Source organism: Oryx dammah, unplaced genomic scaffold (assembly GCF_014754425.2).
Source record: "Oryx dammah isolate SB20612 unplaced genomic scaffold, SCBI_Odam_1.1 HiC_scaffold_2, whole genome shotgun sequence".
In the NCBI taxonomy this organism is placed as follows: Eukaryota; Metazoa; Chordata; class Mammalia; order Artiodactyla; family Bovidae; genus Oryx; species Oryx dammah.
In genome coordinates, this window is record NW_024070186.1 from 97,688,718 (window position 1) to 97,705,646 (window position 16,929).

At 45.4% G+C, this 16,929-nt stretch overlaps 1 protein-coding gene across 1 annotated transcript in view; it reads left to right on the forward strand.

Moving 5' to 3' along the window:
* The window catches only part of DRD3 (dopamine receptor D3), a 58,999-nt gene that overhangs the window by 30,065 nt on the left and 12,005 nt on the right, over positions 1-16,929 (forward strand). Inside the window, exon 4 of the mRNA XM_040224543.1 lies at positions 7,855-7,997. Within this exon, the coding sequence (XP_040080477.1) occupies positions 7,855-7,997 (143 nt within the window). The remainder of the gene's footprint in view (positions 1-7,854; positions 7,998-16,929) is intronic.

The following is a 16,929-nucleotide window of genomic DNA, read 5'->3' on the forward strand; positions in this document are numbered from 1 at the left end:
ATAAAAGGTGGTGAAAAGCAGCGCTCACAGAGCTGGGGGCTCATTAAACCCAGGCGGGGAGTCAGACTCAGGCCCTCCCTCCCGGCCCAGCCTCCTGCCGTCCGCAGCAGAGTTCTCAGGACGCACTCTCCTCAGTTCCCACACACACACCTCCCACCGGTCGGTAGGGCTCCAGGCCGAGGTCGAATTCTGTGACGACCTGAGACCTTCAGTAAAGTGGTAACCCCACGAACCACAGTCACAGAATTGGAAGTCAGAGGGGCAGTAAGAGCTTAACTTGTTGGTGCAGGAATGAGTTAAACTAAACGCTCACCAGGGTCCCACAGCCTCTTAGTTCTGAGCCTAGAACCTGAATCTTCTGACTCACAACCCACCCCTCTGTCTGTGCCAACAACTGGCCCCTTCATTGTTGGAGGCGAGGACGGGGCTCGGAAGGAGGGGCCTCTGGCCAGGCTGGCACCCAGCTTTCTAGGTGCCATTTCCTGGGAGTAAGCCAGGACATCTCCTTTGTCTTCAGTGACCTGGCTACCACTCTGCTGATCCTAACATGAATGAATCTGAAAGCAAAAGCAGTAGAAATACTGCATTGGCCAAAAAGTATGTTCAGATTTTTCCATACCATCTTAAGGAAAAAATCACATGAAGTTTTTGGCCAACCCAATAGCTACCGTTTCTTTAGCATGTACTACAGGCCAGGCACCAAGAGCTTGTCATTATGCTGACCCTCACAACACCCCAGCAAGGCAGGTGTATTACCTGCATTCTGCAAGTAAAGACTCTTAAGGCTAGACTGTGCAGGTGAGCTTGCCCAGATCTCACAGCTGTAGGTAAAGGAGGAAAGACCCAGGCAGCCTCTTCCTCCTCTGGCTCACTGCCTTTCTCAGAGGCTTAGCCACACTCTGGGCCCCCTAGCTCTGAGTCATGCTGCCTGGCTGGAAATCCTGGCTCTACACTCCATAGGCTTCCCTGCCTACAGTGCAGGAGACCAGGGTTTGATCCCTTGGTTGGGAAGATCCTCTGGAGGAGGGCATGGCAACCCAATCTAGTATTCTTGCCAGGAGAATCCCATGGACAGAGGAGCCTGGTGGGCTACGGTCACAAAGAGTCCGACATGACTGAGCAACTAACACTTTCACTTTTTTTTTACCAGTTCATAGCAATGTGACCTTGAATAAGTCAGTTAACCTCTCTGGGCCTCAGCCCCCTTCCACTTAGTGGGGATCATAGCAGAAGGGTTGTTATGAAGAACAAATGAGTTAATATTTGTAGAGCACTTCAAACCGTTGTTTGACTCAAAGTGCTGTATACTTGTTTGTTTGAGAAATAAATAAACTTAATGTTCCCTGATAATCAGGAATAAGGTGCAGACACCGCCTCCCCAAAACTGATTGATATGAACAGTTACAGATCCCCTGGCTAGCACAATAATAATGACAACAATAATAATACTGTTTTTCGAATGCTTAGTAGGTACTGGGCGTTGTGCTAAAAAACTTCAGAGATCATCTCATTCAATACCCAAAACAGCCCTATCGGGCGGAACCATCCCCACTGTGCAGATGAGGAAATTGGGTCTCAGCGAAGTCATATCTCTGGTCCATGGCCCCACAGTTCAGCGGCAGGCCAAGTGGGATTCAGTCGCTAATCAGTCTGTTTTCCATGCCCATTGACTTACCACTGAGCACACCACCAGTGTTCCCTGCCACGCCAGCAAGGACCCAGAAAGCTCAGAGCTCAAAGGGAGGGGGCCTGGCCAGGCGCGCTGCAATCAGGACAGCGCACGCAGCGCATTGGCGCTTGGCTGAGGACCTGGAAGCGCCGAGGGAGGGCACGGGCCCACGCCCAGCCTGCCTTGGCCTAAGGTCGGTCATCTGCCATCGATTCGGGGGCAGACCAGAGGCTAAGCAGTCTGCTTGAGTGGGAATTCGGGGTCCCTGCAGGGCTGCAGGAACCAGGGGGGTCTCCCGAGCTTTCCCTCCCCACCTCCCCACGGTGCCTAGAGAGCCCCCAGGTGAGCCGTGAACTTCTCACCCCGCCGCGCTGGCAGAACTCTTGCTGCATTCTGGCGCCCTCCGGTGGCCCATGCCGGAACAGCCTCTGGGTCTCAGCCCATTGTGGCAAGCTTCCCTGAGAAAAAGCCCAGCTTCCCGGAGAAAAAGCCCTGGAAGCAAATTGGGGTGGGGAGCGGGTGGCAAAGGGGTGTCACTTATTCTAAAAGTTTAATCATGTTTTAAAATTAAGAAAAAATATTAATGTAACAATGGCAAGATGTAGTCTCATCTCTCACTTCTAACCCAAGTCCACAGGAGTTTTTGACACAGCAATGTTCCCCAGTGCAGACTTTCTCCAGCTTGTCTAATTAAAAGATACACTTGCTTGTTAAAAATACGCACTTCTGGAGTGAAACAAATATCCAAGGGTGTGGCCTTGAAATATGCATTTTAACAGGACCTGTAGGAAATTAATAGAATCAAGCTACTTGGGGAAACTCAGTTCCAGGCAGCTGGTTGCTCTCAAAGTACAAAGCACCCTTCAATACCATGTTTCCTGAAGAAGCCCTTGTCCCCACAAGGCCTTGTGCATGTCTGCTCAGTCACTAAGATGTGTCCAACTCTTTGAAACCCCGTGGACTGAGGCTGCTAGCTAGGCTCCACTGTCCATGGGATTTCCAGGCAAGAATACTGGAGTGGATTGCCATTTCCTTCTCCAGGGGATCTTTCTGACACAGGGATTGAACTCACATCTCCTGCTTGCAGGCAGATTCTTTACCACTGCACCACCTGTGAAGTCCCCACAAGGCCTCAGAGACTTGCAATGCCCTGGAGACGCAGCAGGGCAGCCAGAAGAGGCCTGGCCTCTGCCACCACTAGCTATGGGAAGTTGTTTCCATCATGTAATCATTCAGTGACAGTGCTCTCTATGTTTACTGACTCATTGAACAAATTGGAACCTCCAAGAAGTTGCTGAACGTTAAAGCCTATTTAGGAAAATGAGCAACTATCAGTGGTGGGCTTGGAGTCAGCTCGTAATGGCCAGTGAGAGCTGATGGCAAAACTTTAGGAGCTTTTTGAGGCAGTTACTAAACCACTGGTGTAACTTGAAATGGACAATGGTGGGAGTATTTGTACCACATAAATTGACAAATGGCATAAATTAAGGCTCTTTTTCGCCTGCAGAGCCAGTTATTAAGCATTTAGCAGCATATCACTGAATGAATGGAATGGTCAGTTATTCTACATCAAAGGTAATTATGTAAATGAAGGCCTGGGTCCAGCTGCAGGTCTGAAGGGCAGGAAGTGCGTCTTACGTTTCCTTCCTGACCCTCAGCAGGTGTTTGGCCAGGGCAGCTACAGGACTCAAGGCTCAGCCTCTCCTCCGAGGTGCCTCAAGGGATCACTGCTAAGGGCCAGGCCCTGGTAGATGTATTTGACTTGAAGCCCCAGCAGAGTCTGAAGTCCTTAGCAGAGTGAGAGCCCGGAGGAGTGCCAGGCACTATTTGCCCGCCCCTTCATCTCCAAGTTAGGGATTCAAGGGAGGATTTGTAGTGTATGTGCATCAGGAGAAGGAAACTGGGCCATCGTGGGCCGTCCTTGGAGCTGGAGGTGGGATCTGAATTTGACCTTACTAAATAAGGGCTCTGTTTCTCCTTCTTGAGAAAGAATCACCTCTGTCACATGCCAGGGTGCCAAGGCCAAGTTCTATCGAGTCTGCATCCATCCTCGCCCTTGAAGCTGACTTGCAAGGCTCTTTGGGGACACAAATGTTAACACATGAACTCTAAGGCCAGATAACAAGAGGCAGATGAGTCAGACAGCTGGAGCATTGGGGAGCACTGCCCCACCACCCCCAGCTCAGGGTCTGTCCTTCCTCAGCCCCAAGCCTTGGGGTGCACAAGAGGAGCTAAGGGGGTTCCTTCTCTGCATCTGGCTTCCAGGTTCCCTGGATACCGAGAGGACAATGAAAATCTGAGCATATGTGCTATTTATAATAGCCAAGATAAGTGTCCATCAACAGATGAATGGATAAAGAAGCTGTGGTACATATCCATAGTGGAATACTACTCGGCCATGAAAAGGAATGAAACAATGCTATTCACAGCAACACAGATGCACCTAGAGATTATCATACTAAGTCAGAGAAAGACAAACATCAAATGATATCACTTATATGTGGAATCTAAAAAATGGTACAAATGGACTTATTTACAAAACAGAAACAGACTCACAGACATAGAACACAAACAAGATTACCAGAGGGGAAAGGTGGGCGGGAAAGACAAATTAGGAATTTGGGAGTAGCAAATACACACTACTATATATAAAATAGATGAACAACAAGGACCTACTATGTAGCACAGGGACCTATGCTCAACGTTTTATAATAACCTATATGGGAAAAGAATCTGAAAAAGTGTGTGTGTGTGTGTGTGTGTGTGTGTGCATGCTAAGTCGCTTCAGTGGTGTCCAACTCTTTGCAACCCTATGGACTGTAGCCAGCCAGGCTCCTCTGTCCATGGAATTCTCCAGGCAACTATACTGGAGTGGGTTGCCATGCCCTCCTCCAGGAGATTTTCCCAACCCAGGGATCAAATATGCATCTCTTAAGTCTCCTTCATTGGCAGGTGAGTTCTTTACCACTAGCGCCTCCTGGGAAGCCCATACACACACACACACACACACACACACACACACACACAAAGAGTCACACACACACACAAAGAGTCACACACACACAAATATATATATATATATTTTTAAAAATCACTTTACTATACTCCTGAAATTAACACAGAATTGTAAATCAATCATACTTCAACAGTAAATAAATGTTCAGCATTTGTAGACTCAGCTATATATATTAGATCCCTTGAGCTGGGATAGAATTAGAATTGTCCTCTTTTGGGGTAGGACACCTACAGGATCCATGAGGCAATCAGCCTACAGCTTCTTACTACTTGCCTTGTGCAAGGACCTATATGGAATACCAAGGCTCTAAGATGAGTTGAGCCATTAAGTAGCTTAAATCATACGGAGTCTATCTCTCTCCAGCCACGAGGTAAGTTCACTAGTGAGGCAAGACACTGCATGCCGAAGAGCAATGTGATTGATTGTCAGAAGAGTACTATGCATTTAGAGTTAGAGGTCTTCATAAGATGGAAGGACTGGGATGGTTACTGAGAGCTGATCTGAGATTAAAGGGGAGAAAATATGAGCTACCTGGAGAAGGAAAAGGGATAATGGATTGAACAAAGACTATTGAAGATTACCCATCAGTAACGTGGCTTACATGGCTAACACGGCTGGAGTTATAAGTAAGTGTCAGGGACCAATGGGAAGTCAAACTGGCAAGACAAGCTGGGGTCATTTGGGGAAGGCTTAGTATTGACACTGTATTTGTTTTCTGTTGCTATGTAACAAATTATCACAAATGTAGTGACTTAAACTATATCCATTTTTTATCTCACAGATCAAAAGTCTCTGCACAGTGTAGGTAGGTTCTCTGCTCAGGGTCTCACGAGGGTGAAAATGGGTATAGGCTGACTTGTGTTTTCCTCTTTCAAATGTATTCATGTAGTCAGTAGAATTCAGTTGCTTGCAATTATAAGATGGAGGTTCCCACTTTCTTAGTGGTTGTCAACCAGGGGCTGTTCTCAGCTCCTGTAGGCCTTATGCTGTTCCCTGCCAAATGATCTTTTCCCAAACGTGGCAAGTTGCCTCTTCAAGGCCAGGGGGAGAATTTCTCATGCTTTGACTCTCTCTTATTCAGGAAGTACTGAGTTCCTTTTAAGGGCTCGCCTGATTAGGCCCCGCCACCCAGAATCATCTCCCTTTCGGTTAACGCAATCTGTTGATCTGTGGTCTAATCACAGGGATTCTGCTCGTTCCACAGTGCATGAACCTTGGGCGCCGTCTTAGAATCCTGCCCATCTTAGACAGTTGTCAGCTGAGGGACTGTGGGGTGGGGAAGACATAACAAAATCTATTTTGGAACCTGGCACAGGAAACCAGCCAGGAGGCTGTGGCCATCACAGATAGAAGGTGGTAGAAGCGCATCGACAAATAGGGAAGTTACTATAATGCATAAATTTACATGACCTGCTGTCCTTCTGCCTAAAATGCTCTTCTCCTACCTTCCCTCATGGCTGGCTCCCTCTCACCTCACTCATTTCCTCCCATCTGGTGTCAGTTCGCCCCTTCTTTACATCCTCCTCTACCCTTAAACTGGAGAAGGCAATGGCAACCCACTCCAGTACTCTTGCCTGGAAAATCCCATGGATAGAGGAGCCTGGTAGGCTGCAGTCCATGGGGTTGCCAAGAGTCGGACACGACTGAGCAAATTCACTTTCACTTTTCACTTTCATGCATTGGAGAAGGAAATGGCAACCCACTCCAGTGTTCTTGCCTGGAGAATCCCAGGAACGGGGGAGCCTGGTGGGCTGCCATCTGTGGGGTTGCACAGAGTTGGACACGACTGAAGTGACTTAGCAGCAGCAGCTACCCTTAAACATGTCACCCAACTTAATTCTTTCATGATAGTTTTCATTTTATATTAACATTTTTTTCATCCATCCACTCTACTTACCTTCAAGCTCAATAAAGAAAGAGACCATTGTCCCATTTGCACATCTTGGTATTTCCAGAATAAGGCCTGGAAAGTTAAGTGAAGTGAAGTCGCTCAGTCATGTCCGACTCTTTGCAACCCCATGGACTGTAACCTACCAGGCTCCATCCACGAGATTTTCCAGGCAAGAGTACTGGAGTGAGTTGCCATTTCCTTCTCCAGAGGATTTTCCCGACCCAGGGATTGAACCCAGGTCTCCTGCACTGCAGGCAGACGCTTTACCATCTGAGCCGCCAGGGAAGCCAATGCTGGATAAATGAAATGTTAAATGAATGGGTGAGCAAATGATATGGAAAGGCCAAAGAAATGTCAAAAAGCCTGAGTGTTGGGTATGGATGTCTTGAAGAAAGGCAGGAGGTGGAGCCAGATTAAGAGAGGTAGGGAAATAGATCTACTTCAGATAGCTTGAGTTTGGGACAACCATGGAACAATTGCACAGGTAAGTCCAATAAGCAGCTGGAAATGTATGTGTGGATATACCACAGAAAAGACAATATCCAACAAGAATAAAAAACAGCTTTGACCATCTAAAAGCGTGTTCTGTAGACTGAATGTTTACATCCCCCACCCCCAAATTCACATATTAAAATCCTAACCACCACTGTGATGGCACTAGGAAGTGGAACCTTTGAGTAGGAATCCACCCTCATTAATGGGGTTTTCCCTTATAAAAGAGACTCCAGAGAGCTCGCCTCACCCCTCCCACCATGAGAGAACACAGCAAGAAGATGGCTGTCCACCAACCAAGTAGTGGGTTTAACACCAGATACCAAATCTACCAGTACATTAATTCTGGACTTCCCAATCTCCTGAACTGTGAGAAATAAATATTTATTATTTAAGTCACCCAATGGTATTGAGAGTCCTTGGACTGCAAGGAGATCCAACCAGTCCATTCTGAAGGAGATCAGCCCTGGGATTTCTTTGGAAGGAATGATGCTAAAGCTGAAACTCCAGTACTTTGGCCACCTCATGCAAAGAGTTGACTCATTGGAAAAGACTCTGATGCTGGGAGGGATTGGGGGCAGGAGGAGAAGGGGATGACCCAGGATGAGATGGCTGGATGGCATCACTGACTCGATGGACGTGAGTCTGAGTGAACTCCGGGAGTTGGTGATGGACAGGGAGGCCTGGCGTGCTGCAATTCGTGGGGTCGCAAAGAGTCGGACACGACTGAGCGACTGAACTGAACTGAACTGATCACATCTATTCTCTATCCCCTTCCTTTCACAGATACACTGCTGTGGTCATGCCAGTTCACTACCAGCAAGGCACAGGACAGAGCTCCTGTCGACGTGTGGCCCTCATGATCACAGCTGTCTGGGTGCTGTCCTTTGCTGTGTCTTGCCCTCTCCTCTTTGGCTTCAACACCACAGGTAACAATGACAGTGTCACTTCCAACAGCCAAGTGATTCATAGCACATCTGAATGGCTGTGAGTGGTGTTCATCCCTAAAATGTCTAACCTCAAAGGCAGGGTATTTTGTAATCAAATGAGGATCCTATAGACTGCAAAGCACTGGCCTCTATTGATTATAAATAAAATAGAAAGCAAAATCTCTTCAATTAATGGTGTAGGAGCCACATTCTGCCCCAATTAATGAAGTCTGGCTTACTCCTATTTTGAAAGAAATACCATTGTATTCATTTGAAGAAATATGCCAGTTAAAAAAACTATGCTATATGAATAATTCAGGTGAGATTTGTTAATGAAAAGATGATAATTTGTAATGAATTTACAACGCAAAGTAGCATATCATAAAAGCCCTTGAGCAGGGTATACATTTCTAGCTTTTTACTCAATAAGAATCATTTCTAGCATTTGGGAACTAGGATAGCTTTTGGGAACTAGGAGGATGTATTTTATATTTTTAATATACAGAAATTTTTGACCATGGTGCTTGGCACATGGTACATTTTCTATCAGATGGAAGGATGGTTGGCAGGATGGATGGATGGACAAATGGATAAAAAATGTGTTTATCTGACATGTCCAGGACTTTAAATACAATACTGATCCAAATCTACACCTCATGTGCTTCAGTACCTCCCATGTCTATTCTATGACCATCTTTCAGCCTCAGGAATTTCATGTGTTGAAAGAAAATTGTTAGCACATATAGTGAAGTTATAGGCATTGACAGTAAACACTGAGTATTCACTAAGAGATAACTAATTAACTCCTGTTCTAGTGTTCATCTGGATTTCTTACTTTGTCCATTTGAATTGGTTCATTCAATTCCTACTATGTTCCATTTTAATGAATTTCTGGTATACATGTACAAGTCACATAGCTATGTACTTATGTGTACAGATATGTGTAACATATTACATATAAATTCAGGCAAATCTTAACTTATAAATAGTCTTCAAAGAGTCATTTGCTGGTCAATTATTTAGAAGTCAGAATACATTTAGGAAGGCAGAGGCCCTGGAGTCAGAAAAACCTAGATTCAAACTTCAATTCTACTACTTAACAGCTGTGTCTGTTTGAACAAGTTACTTAACTTTTCTAAGTTAAGCTTCCTTATCAACAAATTTGGAGTAATAATATAGTAGAGCATAAACGAACAAAATCAAATATTTGGACTCAGTTCAGTTCAGTTCTGTTCAGTCACTCAGTCGTGTCCGACTCTTTGCAACCCCATGGACTGCAGCACGCCAGGCCTCCCTGTCCATCACCATCTCCCGGATTTCATTCAAACTCATGTCCATTGAGTCGGTGATGCCATCCAGCCATCTCATCCTCTGTCGTCCCCTTCTCCTCCTGCCCCCAATCCCTCCCAGCATCAGAGTCTTTTCCAATGAGTCAACTCTTTGCATGAGGTGGCCAAAGTACCGGAGTTTCAGCTTTAGCATCATTCCTTCCAAAGAAATCCCAGGGCTGATCTCCTTTAGAATGGACTGGTTGGATCCCCTTGCAGTCCAAGGGACTCTCAAGAGTCTTCTCCAACACCACAGTTCAAAAGCATCAGTTCTTCGGCACTCAGCTTTCTTCACAGTCCAACTCTCACATCCATACGTGACCGCTGGAAAAACCATAGCCTTGACTAGATGGACATTTGTTGGCAAAGTAATGTCTCTGCTCTTCAATATGCTATCTAGGTTGGTCATAACTTTTCTTCCAAGGAGGAAGTGTCTTGGTCTATGTATTTAGTTAGGAAGTTTTCAGCATTTCTTTTTATATATGGCCTCCTGCAAATAAGTGCAGCAACTTCATCTCTAAAATTACATGCTATGTTGAACTCTTTATAAAAGATGACATATTACTGCATGTGTCATATGTCTTTACTTATTACTGTTCAGGGTTGTAATCAAACCATGTATATTTTTATATGTGATTCAGGGTGAACTTTGACTCTATAATTTTCATCGACTCTAGAATCTAAGCCTACATATGCTGTAACTTCACTCCACCTCCTTCATGGAGCCTTTTTTTACAATTAAGTGAAGATTAAATTGGGAAAATATACATAGACATGCCAAGCACATATCCCCTGCTCAAGGTGAGGCTTGTTTCTCTGCCATATTAGAGGTTAAATTGGGAAGTTATCCAATGAAGATGTGCCTGGTCAATTCAGGGTGCTCCTAAAATATGATGTTGTTGTCATCCTTGCATTACTTTTTACCGTTTCCCATTACCACTTACCAATGACACATTATATACACAAACATGCATGTGCACACATACGCCAAGGCAACATTCTCTAACATAACAATAGAGGTTGACTCTGGCACTCAAATACCATTTCGATGAGTCTAAATGTGCTTTGGGCGTTAGTCTGATAACTAAGCCACCCTTAATATCCATGTTTCTATAAGAAAATGCATTCTGGACTTCCCTGGTGGTCCAATGGCTAAGACTGTGCTCCAATGCAGGAGCCTGGGTTCGATCCCTGGTCAGGGAACTAGATCCTATATGCCATAACTAGAAATTCTCATGCCACAACTAAGACCTAACTCAGCCAAATAAATAAATAAACACTTTTTCAAAAAGAGAAAATGCCTTCTAAGTTGGAATCTGCAGTATGGGGCACTCACTACCACTGCTAGACCAAAGTGGTCCTTACCTGGCCAGCAGCAAACCTCCAGCAACGTTTTCTGGGCAAAGTTATTCCTCTTACTCATTCTTGGAGGCTAGCAGGGGCAGTGTTACTCATGCTCACACACACACACACACACACACACACACACACACACACACACAGGTAACAGTCTCAAAATCTGACTTTAGACAGAGTTCCCAGTTAATGTCAACATGTAAAGTGAAGAAGAATGATGAGCTAATTGCAGTCTTGTTGCCACCAGTGAGATCATAATTGTTCCAGAAATAAAACTTTCCAAAAGAATTTTCAAATATAGAATTGAGAAGGCAAAAAAGACTTGTGACTTAGCACGTATAGTCTCGCTTCTCTCTCTTCTCTTTCTCTTTTACTTTTAAATGTATTCATTAGACAATAGTAAGTGAAAGTGGAATTCTCCAGGCCAGAATACTGGAGTGAGTAGCCGTTCCCTTCTCCAGGGGATCTTCCCAACCCAGGGATGGAACCCAGGTCTCCCACACTGCAGGCGGATTCTTTACCAGCTGAGCCACCAGGGAAGCCCTTGAATACATCAGGGGCTTCATAAACTTGTGTTGAATGAATCAGTGGGTGAGTCCTCACCACCATTCTTTGCCCCTTAGCTGCTGAAATCAGTTGGCTTAATAACTTTCTGGCCTTCCCTATTAGGCTTCGGCTCATGACTGCTGATGTTCTTAGGGAAAATGCTCCCCTGTACACGTTGCTCGTTGATTCATCATTCAATAACTTGTGCTGACAGCACAGTACTGTTTCAGTTAAATAATCAAGACAAGGCACCTTGTTTCCTGGGGAAGCCTAACTCTTGGTTGGGGGGGGGCTCCCTGCTCTCACCACCTCCTTGGGATTGAGCAGAGAGAAGCTTTCAGAACTGCACCACTGTGCGTGGTGCTTCACTCTGCCCTGCTCACAGGATGCACTCCCAGGCCTTGCCTGGAGGAGGCTGAGGCAGGGCCCAGCTCACTGCCCATCCTTCTCCAATGTCACTCTGCCTGCTGACAGGCCTCACCAGCCACACAGTGTGGAGAAATTGTGGGAGAGGTTTCAAAACTCCATCTAAGCTCAGGCAGCAGGTTCTTAGGGAAGGAAGGACAGGATAACAAGGCAGGCTCAGGGGGTGTCTTCATTGCTCAGTAACCGCAAAAATAACTATGTGCTTTCTCTGCTCTCTCTTCACTCTCTGTTTCTCATACATATGCTCTCAATATTTTTAATGGAAAATGCTTGCACATGGTAAAACATAAAGGGTAGTGATATATACACACACACACACACACACGTATACTTACATGTAAAAGCGTGTACGTTTTCCTTCTACCCTTGACAGCCAGCCCCCATCCCCTCCCCAGAAGCAAACACCAATCTTCTTAAAAGATAAGACTTGAAACAAGTGCATACACACACACCCCCATGCATGCTTACATGAGTGTGTGTGTGTGTCCATTTTTACAGAAACAGAAGCATGCTATACCCAATTTTGCTCTGGCTTTTTAAATGTTGTAGTTAATGTATAACGTATAGAGGTCAGCCTCCCAGAACCCAGAGAAGGATAAAGAAGTGGAGAAGGTCTAGCTGGGGAGACTCATGGAGACCCAGCACACCAAGGATGGCAACCAGATGAACAGGAGGAAAGTGACTCTGCCAGCCCTCTGACCCCCTCTCACTACAGACGTGCAGAGGTGCCTCCTCATTAGAGGAGACATGTCAGTCTCTGACAACAAGGGCGCTGATGGCAGTGGCGGGCTGGTCACTGCCAGCATGGCTCCTTATAGACTCAGAAAGACCGCCAGGTGCCACCCTCTCCCCACCCCCAACCCCATTTCCCCAGATGACCAGAAATGCCAATATGGTGATCACTGTTCAGAGTCTTAAGAGCCATTTCCTAAAGGACGAAGAAACAGGCTTTGGTGAGAGGATATTAATTTTCCTTGAATTTTACCCCCTCCTCAGAGAATCAGAGAATTTGAAGTGGCTCATAAAGGTTCTGGTGGCAGTGTTGTCATTAAAATGCCTCACTGAGCACTAAACACATTCAGTTTGGTTTGTTTTCATTCTTACCTGTTGCTCCCTTCTCTCCTCTACAAATACTGTTCCATACAAGTCTCTCTCCAAATTTTCATTCCAAGTGATACCTTCCCTTTCAAGTTCAAAAAGCTCAGTTCAGTTCAGTTCAGTCGCTCAGTCGTGTCCGACTCTTTGCGACCCCATGAAGCGCAGCATACCAGGCCTCCCTGTCCGTCACCATCTCCCGGAGTTCACTCAGACTCACGTCCATCGAGTCCGTGATGCCATCCAGCCATCTCATCCTCTGTCATCCCCTTCTCCTCCTGCCCCCAATCCCTCCCAGCATCAGAGTCTTTTCCAATGAGTCAACTCTTCCCATGAGGTGGCCAAAGTACTGGAGTTTCAGCTTCAGCACCATTCCTTCCAAAGAAATCCCAGGGCTGATCTCCTTCAGAATAGACTGGTTGGATCTCCTTGCAGTCCAAGGGACTCTCAAGAGTCTTCTCCAACACCACAGTTCAAAAGCATCAATTCTTCGGTGCTCAGCTTTCTTCACAATCCAACTCTCACATCCATACGTGACCGCTGGAAAAACCATAGCCTTGACTAGACGGACCTTAGTCAGCAAAGTAATGTCTCTGCTTTTGAATATGCTATCTAGGTTGGCCATAACTTTTCTTCCAAGGAGTAAGTCTTTTAATTTCATGGCTGCAGTCACCATCTGCAGTGATTTTGGAGCCCCTCAAAATAAAGTCTGACACTGTTTCCACTGTTTCCCCATCTATTTCCCATGAAGTGATGGGACCGGATGCTATGATCTTCGTTTTCTGAATGTTGAGCTTTAAGCCAACTTTTTCACTCTCCACTTTCACTTTCATCAAGAGGCTTTTTAGTTCCTCTTCGCTTTCTGCCATAAGGGTGGTGTCATCTGCATATCTGAGGTTATTGATATTTCAGAAAATAAAACTGTGAAAGTGAAGTCGCTCTGTCGTGTCCGACTCTTTGCAACTCCAAGGACTGTAGCCTACCAGGCTCCTCTGTCCATGAGATTTTCCAGGCAAGAGTACTGGAGTGGGTTGCCATTTCCTCCTCCAGGGGATCTTCCCGACCCAGGGATCGAACCCAGGTCTCCAGCATTGTAGGCAGACACTTTACCGTCTGAGCCACCAGGTGTTTTGATATTTCAGAGGAGGTATATAATAAATAATAGTAAATGATATTAATAATAATAATAATAGCTGGCATTTAGTTTCACAACCTCTACATGAGACAGGATTTTTGTCTTTCTTTCACAGATAATGAAACTGAGGGTTTGGCATGAAAGTGAAAGTGACCTCATAGACTATACAGTCCATAGAATTCTCCAGGCCAGAATACTGGAGTGGGTAGCCTTTCCCTTCTCCAGGGGATCTTCCCAACCCAGGGATCAAACCCAGATCTCCCGCATTGCAGGTGGATTCTTTACCAGCTGAGTCACAAGGGAAGCCTGAGGTTTGGCATAGTTAAGTAATAAACCCAAGGTCAGATAGTAAGTGGAGACCTGGGTCTCCCACCTCAGGCTGCCTGGGCTCTGCCTACATCCAAAGACCAGGAAGCAGAATGAGGGGTCCAAGGCCCTCTCTCATCAGTTCACACCTGAGGCTACATCTTCTGAGGCCAGATTGTGGATTGGAGAATCCCCACCCCTTCACTAAGATTGACTGGATGTGCCAACACCTGTTGATGATGGGACAAAGTGCAAGTTTGTTGTGTCCCAGTGGTAGAGGGAAGCAGAGAGTTAAAATCCTAGAAAGAACATTGGCTTTGGGATCAGAACAACTGGAGGAATCCATCTGGGCTCCACCCCTTTCAGACTCTGTGATGTTGGGCCACTTACTGAATCTCTCTGAGCCTTCGTCAGCAAATCTGAGAATGGAGACAGTAATGGCACCTGCTTACATCATGTTGCCACAATGATTAGGTAAGACAATGTGTATAAAGCCCTCAGAATCACCCAGAAGATATTAGTTTTCTTCCCTTTTCTTTTCCAAGGCGGCGCAAGTATCAGGTCTCCCTCTGGCTGTTGGAGGAATCTCAGCATCTGCTAATGAAGACAAAGTTGCAGGGCCCTCCTAGAGAGGAGGCCCAGGAGCATTTCAGGACATAAAGCAAGGACAAGGACGTGCCTCAATTCACATTGTCCATGATGGCAATATGTTTACTGGCTCTTTTCCCATCTCACCCTTGAGCAGAACAGGGATTCCCTGAAAAATAACCTTGCCTATATTCAGCCACCACCTGCCCCACACTTCATTCAAACTTGGAGACCTGGCATTCTCAGCACGGAAGCCTTCCTCCTTTCTCTCATTGCATTCAATGCTCCTTTGATGGCCTCCACACCAGCAGGCCCTTTTCCAGGGGCTGCATCCCTCCTGGGAGCCTCTGCTCTGTTACTCTGTGACAGTCCACCCAGTCTCCCAGGCCGCGTCCCTATGTGACACTTAGCACAGCATACACAGAGGATTGTCTGTCTAGACCGTGAGCTCCTTCAAGGGTAGACACCGAGTCTTACTCATCTTTGTAGCCCCGGTGTAGAGTGGTGTCTGGCATGTAATCATCAGTAAATTTTCTTTTTAAGTGAACTGTGAGCAGCACAAAGATGAATTAGATTTGCATTTCTCCAATATTTAGTGATGTTGAACATCTTTCCATGTATTTATTGGCCATCTGTGTAAACTGATACAGCCACTGTGGAGAACAGTATGGAGATTCCTTAAAAAACTAGGAATAAAACTACCATGAAAATGAAACGTTAGTCACTCATTTGTGCCTGAATCTTTGCGATCCCATGGACTGTACACTGCCAGGCTCCTCTGTTCATGGAATTATTCAGGGAAGAATACTGGAGTGGGTAGTCGTTCCCTTCTCCAGGAGATCTTCCCAACCCAGGGATTAAACCTGGGTCTCCTGAACTGCAGGCAGATTCTTTACCACCTAAGCCACCTGGGAAGTGAACTACCCCAACAATTCCACTACTGGGCATATACCCTGAGAAAATCATAATTGAAAAAGACACATGTACCCCAATGTTCATAGCACCACTATTTACAATAGCTAGCACATGGAAGCAACCTAGATGTCCATCAGCAGACGAACAGATAAAGAAGATGTGGTACATATACACAATGGAATATTACTCCACCATGAAAAAGAACAAATTTGAGTCAGTTCTATGAGGTGGATGAACCTAGAACCTGTTATACAGAGTGAAGTCTATCAGAAAGAGAAGAACATATATTGTATATTAACACATTCAATATCACGGTAATCCAAGTCTATGCCCCAACCAGTAATGCTGAAGAAGCTAAAGTTGAATGGTTCTATAAAGACCTACAAGACTTTCTAGAACTAACACCCAAAAAAGATGTCCTTTTCATTATAGGAGACTGGAATGCAAAAGTAGGAAGTCAAGAAACACCTGGAGTAACAGGCAAATTTGGCCTTGGAGTACAGAATGAAGCAGGGCAAAGGCTAATAGAGTTCTGCCAAGAGAACACACTGGTCATAGCAAACACCCTCTTCCAACAACACAAGAGAAGACTCTACACATGGACATCACCAGGTGGTCAACACTGAAATCAGATTGATTATATTCTTTGCAGCCAAAGATGGAGAAGCTTTATACAGTCAGCAAAAACAAGACCGGGAGCTGACTGTGGCTCAGATCATGAACTCCTTATTGCCAAATTCAGACTGAAATTGAAGAAAGTGGAGAAAACCACTAGACCATTCAGGTATGACCTAAATCAAATCCCTTATGACTATACAGTGGAAGTGAGAAATAGATTTAAGGGACTAGATCTGACAGACAGAGTGCCTGATGAACTATGGACGGAGGTTCGTGACATTGTGCAGGAGACAGGAATCAAGACCATCCCCAAGAAAAAGAAATGCAAAAAAGCAAAATGGCTATCTGAGGAGGCCTTACAAATACCTGTGAAAAGAAGGGAAACGAAAAGCAAAGGAGAAAAGGAAAGATACACCCATTTGAATGCAGAGTTCCAAAGAATAGCAAGGAGAGATAAGAAAGCCGTCCTCAGCGATCAATGCAAAGAAATAGGGGAAAACAACAGAATGGGAAAGACTAGAGATCTCTTCAAGATATTTAGAGATACCAAAGGAACATTTCATGCAAAGATGGGCTCAACAAAGGACAGAAATGGTAGGGACCTAACAGAAGCAGAAGA